The sequence below is a fragment of the Marmota marmota genome, unplaced genomic scaffold (genome assembly GCF_001458135.2).
Source record: "Marmota marmota marmota unplaced genomic scaffold, marMar, whole genome shotgun sequence".
Classification (NCBI taxonomy): Eukaryota; Metazoa; Chordata; class Mammalia; order Rodentia; family Sciuridae; genus Marmota; species Marmota marmota.
In genome coordinates, this window is record NW_025999968.1 from 56,241,596 (window position 1) to 56,249,658 (window position 8,063).

At 43.0% G+C, this 8,063-nt stretch overlaps 1 protein-coding gene and 1 non-coding gene across 4 annotated transcripts in view; both read left to right on the forward strand.

Annotated features, from left to right (window-relative positions):
- Positions 1–255: 255 nt before the first annotated feature.
- Positions 256–8,063, forward strand: part of Chaf1b (chromatin assembly factor 1 subunit B) — a 26,545-nt gene continuing 18,737 nt past the window's right edge. Inside the window, exons 1-6 of one of the 3 annotated variants that reach the window (XM_015478752.2) lie at positions 256–365; positions 466–638; positions 1,311–1,443; positions 3,134–3,251; positions 3,621–3,724; positions 7,330–7,426. In XM_015478752.2, the coding sequence (XP_015334238.1) occupies positions 513–638; positions 1,311–1,443; positions 3,134–3,251; positions 3,621–3,724; positions 7,330–7,426 (578 nt within the window). In that variant the 5' untranslated portion in view covers positions 256–365; positions 466–512. Of the gene's footprint in view, positions 366–416; positions 639–1,310; positions 1,444–3,133; positions 3,252–3,620; positions 3,725–7,329; positions 7,427–8,063 lie in introns of those variants that run through there. The other 2 variants (XM_048803653.1, XM_015478754.2) reach the window with 2 other exon arrangements.
- On the forward strand, positions 5,858–5,929 carry LOC125617051. Its single transcript, XR_007347904.1, has one exon. It is a non-coding gene; the product is annotated as a small nucleolar RNA SNORD101 (small nucleolar RNA).

Sequence of the window (8,063 nt, forward strand, 5' to 3'; positions counted from 1 at the left end):
TCAAAGCAGGCTCAGCAAAAGCGAAGAGCTAAGCAACTCGGTGACACCCTGTCTCTAAATAAAAACAAAATAGAGCTGGGGATGGGGCTCCGTGGTCGAGTGCCCCTGAGTTCAATTCCTGGTAGCCCCTCCCAAAAAAAAAAAAAGCGAACCAAGGGAATAAGTGATCGTAGTAAAGAATTTATAGTCTCATCCATTCTTTCGTCCCAGCGAATCTGCAGGAATCCGTAAGTCTGCTGGAGGAACCCTCCTTCNCCCCCGGTCGCCCTCCCCGGGCGTTCCGCCGTGCCTTTCCGGCTTTGCCCGAGAGTCCTGCGCTGTGGGAAGCTGAGCTGAGGAGGCGCGGCTGGAGGTGGAGCGCGCAGGTGGGAAGTCGGGGTAGGGGGCGTCCTTTCCCCGGGCGGCGCGCACTTAGGCGGGTAGCGGGATTCCTGCCCAACACTGGTACTTATTCCGTTGATCCAGCTTCCCTCTGCCTTCGGAAAAAGGACCGCCCTTCAGTACTCGGGAGGATGAAAGTCATCACGTGTGAAATAGCCTGGCACAACAAGGAGCCTGTGTACAGCCTGGACTTCCAGCATGCCACGTCTGGCCGGGTCCACAGACTGGCGTCTGCGGGGGTGGACACCGCTGTCCGGGTAAAGGGGGCAGAGGACGGAAGACCCAGGGAAGCCCCACTTGGAGCCACAGTTTTCATTCTTTTATTTAAAATTTATGGCATCCTCCTCAGGTTGCTCTGTCAGCCCAGAATGCTAAATTCTTAGAACCTGAAATGAGCAATGAAAGTAAGACAGAGTAGTGTTTGTAATTTTTTTTTTTTTTTTTTAAATCTAACTTGGAATGAAACCCAGGGCCTCCTGCATGTTAGGCAAGCACTATATCACTGAGTTACATTCTCAGCCCTTTTATTTTGTGGCAGGGTCTGCTAAGTTCCCCAGGCTGATGGGAAACTTGTAACACTCCTGCCTCAACCTCTTGAGTAGTCAGGTACAGGTGTGCACTACCATCACCAGGGAGAGTAGCTTTCTTATTTGAGTAATAGTGTCTACATTGTTCCAACTGGATGCCCATTATGTTAGAATCCTGGTCTGGGTTCCTTTGGAGTGACAATTTGCTCTAGAAAGCTGTGGGAGGGAGGACCACAGGTATGGAACTGTTCATGGTCTGATAGGAGAGATTCCTTCATTTTGTGTTTCAAAAGCAAAATTAAATTTTCTTGCTGAAAATAAGCATAGAAATGTTTTAGTACAAGCAAGGTAGTGAATGCTCATTCTTTGTTTTTTTTTAAGTGAATGTTTTGGTATCAACAGATCTGGAAGGTAGAAAAAGGACCAGATGGAAAAGCCATTGTGGAATTTTTATCCAATCTTGCTCGTCATACCAAAGCTGTCAATGTGGTGCGTTTTTCTCCAACTGGGGAAATTTTAGCATCAGGAGGAGATGGTGAGTATTGTACTTCAAAAATCCATTGGGATCTACATACCTACTTGTCTCATGTCAGTTAGTGACATTTGAGCTAAATATCCTTTTTATTTCAGGTATCACTGATCTTCTCAATCTGGCATTTAGATAGTTCAGTAAAATACTATTTGGGCAAGTGTGTCAGAGTGAGGAGATGGAGGATAACAATATTAAACTTAGAAGACCTGCTTGAAAACAGTTCTTTTCCACTTGCTCCTTGAAGATGGTTGGAATCAGGCAGGAAGGGTGCTTGTCTTTTGTCAGTGTTGCAACAGTTCTGGCTCTGTTTCGTTGTTTAATATCTGTGGTGATTAGAGTGGGTTCCATGGCTCTGTGTAATTAATTGGTTTCAGGAATTACTTTAATGAATAGCCTTCTAACTTGTCATTGTTTGGTAAGAGCAGATGGATTCAGATTTTCTGTCTGCTTAAAACTATACAGAAAAGTAAATCTTTTACCATACTTTCAAATAGTATAGAAAATGTATAAGATAAAGTAAATGTGTGTTTTTATTTGGAACAAGAGGAAAGGGAAATAGTTGAGTTCAGTGCTATGAGGCTCAGAGTGTGTCATATGTATGTGGTTTATGTGTGTGTTTACAGGAAAAGGTAGAGGGTGGGTGGAAGACCACTGGGAGGCCAAAGGCTGTCTCCTGTGAAGTTGCACAGGACAGCTCTGGTTTTGCAAAGCCTCTTGGCCTTGAAGACCCAGAAACCTGCTATTCTTCAGTATATGTAGAGTATCCATCTGTCAGAGCCAATCATGTCAGCCAAACTCCCAGACTAATGCATGCAACCAGGGTTCTAGTCAAGTTTGAGTGGGACACATATGTTCATACATTGGCAAAATCCATTTACTTTGCTCCTATGAACATTTTTAAACAAGAAGCTAAATCATTGTCAGAAGGTTATGTAGGAAGTGTAGAGTCAAAATGTGAGGAGTCATCAGGCACAAGACATAGCTAGCTAGCATCAGGCTAAGATGACTGGTATATCCATAATGAATTGTTGACACTTAAATGGAGCATTCCATGCACCAGGCATCATGTTGTAAATGCTTTGTGCATATTGACCCACTTAGCCCTCACAATAGCCCAATCAGGTAGGTATATTATTATCCTCATTTTATATGTATACATATTTTTTTAAATTATATATTTAAGTTGTCGATACACCTTTATGGTACTGAGAATTGAACCCAGTGCCTCACACATGCCGAGCAAGTGCACTACCATTGAGCCACAGGCCCCCACCCCCTCATTTTATATTGAGGAAACTGAGTCATCAAGATATTCAGTGACTTGCTGAACGTTACAGAGGAACAATTTGTAAACTTTTGCACTGGTGGGTCTTTCCTCCCCCCCCCCGCCCCTTTTTTTTCCCTATTCAGCTACATGTAGCTTATGCCTTAATTTGTTAAGGCAATGGCATTTTGCTGACTATGGGGATCCTTCTTTAAGGTGACTTTGTATAGCTCTGGTCTGAGGTTGATTTTTTTGTAATGTTAGTTTAGAAGGCACGCCTATTCTTCCTGTCCAGATTCTTAACAAAAGTAAATCATCATGGCCACAGTGTCCACTGAACAGAAAAAATGTTGTTTAATGCCCTAAAAATCCAGAAATGGAGGAGTGTGCAGTGAAGCATGGCTTATCTGAAATTGAATCTCTCCACAGATGCTGTCATTCTGTTGTGGAAGGTGAATGATAACAAGGAGCCAGAACAGATTGCTTTTCAGGATGAGGATGAGGCTCAGCTGAATAAGGAGAATTGGACTGTTGTAAAAACCCTGAGGTGACCTAAGGAGGGACTGTGGGAGTGATTTATCTTTATCACCTGACACATTAAATGGAACATGCCTTTTGCCCTTTATATCTAACTTAAAACTTACTTATATGAGATAGTCATAAGACAATAAAAGATAAAAACATGATTAAAGAGGATTTTCTTTTATAAAGTTTTCCTTAGTAGAAAGTAATCAACATCAAATATACAAATATCTTTGAAAGCAGTTGTTTATAGCCAGTGCTAATATAATTCTTGAGGAAATTTCTAGAATCTCATTCTAATGCATGGTTCCAGAGTTTGTGTTTATAATTTTAGCAACCTTTTCCTTTTTGGGATAATGACTTTTTTTTCCTCTCTGTCCTGTTTGGGTTCTAGGGGCCACTTAGAAGATGTTTATGATATTTGCTGGGCAACTGATGGGAATTTAATGGCTTCTGCCTCTGTGGATAACACAGCCATCATATGGGATGTTAGTAAAGGTAAGAGAGGTTTTTTTATTAGTGGGGGATGGAATATTCTAAGTATTTAAAAAAGTGTAGCCTGCTTTATCTTTAAAAGCCATAAGAAAAGTTTCTGAAGTGAACTAAAATTGGTGGTTGTACTAGCAGAAGACAGATTAGTCCCATATGCCATGGGTCCAACTCAGTTTTTAGGGCTCCATTCAGAGTGTAGGAGGCTTTGCAGTGGTGTTGTGAGTTACTGGTGCCTGTGAGAGGCAAATCTCATGTGCTTGAGAGGCAGACATGAGGGGAACAGGCACCAAGCAGAGGACTTGGTCATTTGTAACTAATGTGGCATTGCATCCTGGTTGGTGTAGGTGCGATCAGGTTTCCGTTTTAGGAAATCAGGGAAAGCTGAGGACATTCCACTGCCTTTACAGCATTTGTTCTCTGTTCTGGGAGACAGGAGCTATGTGAGAAGTTGCAGTGGTTTCCAAAGCCAATAGTAGCTAATTCCCAGTCATCTTTATCCCCTGCAGTCCTTTATTCAGACCTTTTGTTCTCACCCAGACTCCTCCTGTACTCTTGTCTAATGTGCAGGCAACTCACTGTCTCACAGCCCAAGTGCCTGGCTAGGGAGTCCAGGATTGGAGTTGGCATTGGCCGTTACTATGTACTATATCAGTTCAGTTTTCATCTATTCTAAAAATCTCTGTTCTATCCAGCCATTTGGGCCATCCTCTTTCCAGCCTATGTCTGTCATCCTCTCACTAATCAATACCCAATATTCTGGCATGATGAAGGACCAGTGTCACTGTCTTTTTTTTTTTTAAGTTGTAGATGAACACAATATCTTTGTTTATTTATTTATTTTTATATGGTGCTGAGGATCAAACCCAGGGCCTCACACATGCAAGGCAGGCACTCTACCACTGATCTATGGCCCCAGCTCCAGTGTTACTGTCTTCTGTCCTCTTCATATCTGGCCATTGTTTTCAATGATTTCAGTTCTGTGAGGCCAGTGCATCTAGTACCCCCTCAAGCTAGTTGTAATGACCTTGAACATTGTGAGTATGCTGGCCACTACTGTAGTTGCTGGCAACAGTGGGTCTGAAATGGCTACATGGTAGTGGTGGGGGGTGCGGACAAATACACAGATTGGTATAATGTCAAAATAGGTGCTAGGAAAGGCTGTTTGGGAGAACTGCCGTGAGCTTTGGGCCCTTGTACAAACAGGCCTGACTGAAGTGAGAGAGCAAACTGTGTACATTATTTAGGAAAAGAGTGCTTCACCTGTGGGAACTGTAAGAACAGGCCCTGTGGCAGGAGTCACCTGCCTTATCCAAGGAACAGGATGGAGTAAATGTGAGGGAGGATGGGACTTGACAATACTTGCTGATGGACTGGCTATAATTCTAAGCTTTTGGCAGCCAGGTGGATATTGGTGCCATTTCCTGAGATTAGGGACTCTGTGGGGAGAGATAGTTTTGGCAGAGTGGCTGAAGTCAAGGATACATCTTAGACCCTTGTTGCTTAACTGTTCTGCCAATGTCAACCAAGTGTCCTGCTCTTTCACTAAAACCTCATCTCCTTCAGGTTTTTGAATGTGTTTACCCTCAGCTTTGTCTTTCAGTGTGCACAAATCCTAAGTCCTCTGCTTACCGTTTTTCAGCTCCTCTGGCCTGTTATTTCCCCTCCCTTGCTCCCCAACAGAATCATATACCTGCCTGTCAGTCCCTCTGACCGTCTTTCCATCTCCATGTCCACCTTCACAGACCCCAGCCTGGGCTGAGTGCAGTTGCTTCCAAGCCTGCATTCCTTTTGCTTGTTAGAGTCAGACTGATTTGCCTTCTCCCACTAGCTATTTCATCAAAGACCTTCAGAGGTCTTCTGCATCCCTCTTCTCAACCCCTGCACCTCAATCCCAGCAGATTTTCAGAAAAGAGTTTCAGAGAGAGAAAGAGAAGTGCCATCAAGTAGAGCAGAAGGGCAGGGAGTTAGACTGAAACATGTATGTTGCATGTTGTGTGTGTATGTCACTGGCAGCTTGAAGATTGACAGTTTCGGTGGGTGGTGGGGAGCGACTTCAAAGTGAAGTGCTGGGAAAGCGACTTGCATACCACTTTTGAGAGGCTTTTCTTGCTTTGTTCCTTTTTTAAGAACGATTAAGGCTTTTGAATGATGATTTAAAGTGTCAATACTTCTTCACTCCTATTATGAGTGAAGTATAACAGTCTGGCAAACCTGTAAGTTTGGGGCTAGTCACATTTTCTGAAGGGCAGATAGGGAGCCTCATTTTGTTTAGAAGTTAGCAGAACGAGTGTGAAGTTAAATGAGTAGGATTTCAGGCTGATGTTTGTTGCAGAAGAATCTAGGCCTGCAGATGGATGTAGCATCCTTGTAGGCTTGCATCCTGTGCGATAGGCTTGTATGTGTGAGTTGGTGGAAGCCTTTTGTGTGAACATCAAATCAGTCTGATTGAGGTTGATGACAAGAGATGAGGGGAATGGGTAGGGCATTGTAAAATGACACAGGGAACCTCATCAATTAGTTGGTTGCAGTCTGCCATGGTTAAGGATTTGGTATCAGATGAATGTCAACAGAGAATACTTGCTGAGAGCCATAGCCAAGTAGGAATGATGCATGGCGTTTTTGGTTGAAAGGTGAAGCCAGCAAGCCACTGAGATGATATGATTATGTTAAGATCTGCATTCAATTGGATATTAGACCCCCTGCTGTCCGCCTTGGCCTGCTACTTTGGAGCTCTAGCGGGACTCCCAGAGAGTTCCCATTGGTTGGGGAAGTGCGGTAGGAGGGAATTCCAGAGGAGGGATTTCCTGTTGGTGTAGTGTGTCCTGGGAGACGGCCGAGTGCGTGGCATTCGTGGGACTTTTGGAAATAAAGTTTGTTCCTGCTTGAGTGGCTCGTGATTTTGTGCCCAGCCAGACTGTGGCAATACTTAAAATGTAAGAATTGAACAAATAAAAAATTGGCTGATGAAAAAAATGGTTAAGGCTCCATAACTCCTTTTTATCCAGGGAACCTCTCTGTGCTGCTGGCTTTATTTTCTGAGTATTTTCCTCAAAGTCTCTTCACCATCCCTATTAACATTGCTCCAGTTCAGGCCCTTCTTAGCTGATCTCCTAACTAGTGATTATTTTTGCCAACTCTCCTGAGCCTCAGTTCCATCTTTAAAACATGGTCACTTCCCAGTTGAGTGTTCTTGGCTCATGCCTGTGCCTTTTCCTCACGATTTGGCTCTCACCTTACCCAGTAGCAGTTCTCAGTTACTTGTCACTACACCATCTATGCTGAGCTCAGCTGTTGTAGAATACCCTTCCTGTTCCCTTTCATTCCCCCTACATCTTGCTGGATGTGAAGACATCGGGTCTTCTCTGATGCTTACTCCTGCTTCTCCTCTGATCTGTGTTGTGTTGTACCTGTCTATAGCTGCCCTGGCTTTCCATTATTCTATGAGCTTGAGTGTAGGGGTTGTGTGGAATCGGCTGTCACAGGTTTGGAACAGAGCCTGTCTCTTGCTGTCTGCTGAATGATGCAGTGGAATAAAGGGAATAATATTTATGTCATAGTTTATATAATTTGTTCCCAAGGAGGTTTTGGTAATGCTATTGCTTTTTTTGTAGGACAAAAGATTTCAATTTTTAATGAACATAAAAGCTATGTACAAGGAGTAACCTGGGATCCTTTGGGTCAATATGTTGCTACTCTAAGCTGTGACAGGTATGTTAGTATTTGGCAAGTTGTCTTTGCTTGGTATTTTCTGCAAAATGTTTTTTTTTTTTTTTAATGTTTTTTTTTTTTTTTGTAGTCATAGATGGATAGAATGCCTTTCTTTTATTTGTTTATTTTTATGTGGTGCTGAGGATCAAACTCAGTGCCTCACGCAAGCTAGGCAAGCACTCTGCCGCCAAATCACAGTCCCAGCCCTGCAGAGGTATTTTTATTACAACCAAGATCAATAATAGTCTAGCTCTGATTTTTTTGTTCTTTTTTTCATACTCTTATAATAAGTGGAAACTGATTAGGGCAGGTACCTTACACAGATTTAGCACTTGGTAAATCTTTATTGAAGGGTAAATTAATGTAGGAAGAACTATTATATTTGATTTCTCAGGAGAATTAAAAAGTCTTTTATGAGTGGGGCGCAGTGGTGCAGGCCTGTAATCCGAGTGGTTAGAGAGCCTGAGGCAGGAGGATCTCAAGTTCAAAGCCAGCCTCAGCAACAGAGAGGTGCTGAGCAACTCAGTGAGATCCTGTTTCTAAATAAAATACAAAAAAAGTATTGGAGATGTGGCTTGGTGGTTGAGTGCTCTTGAGTTCAGTTCCCAGTACCCCCCCCCCCAAAAAAAAAAAAAAA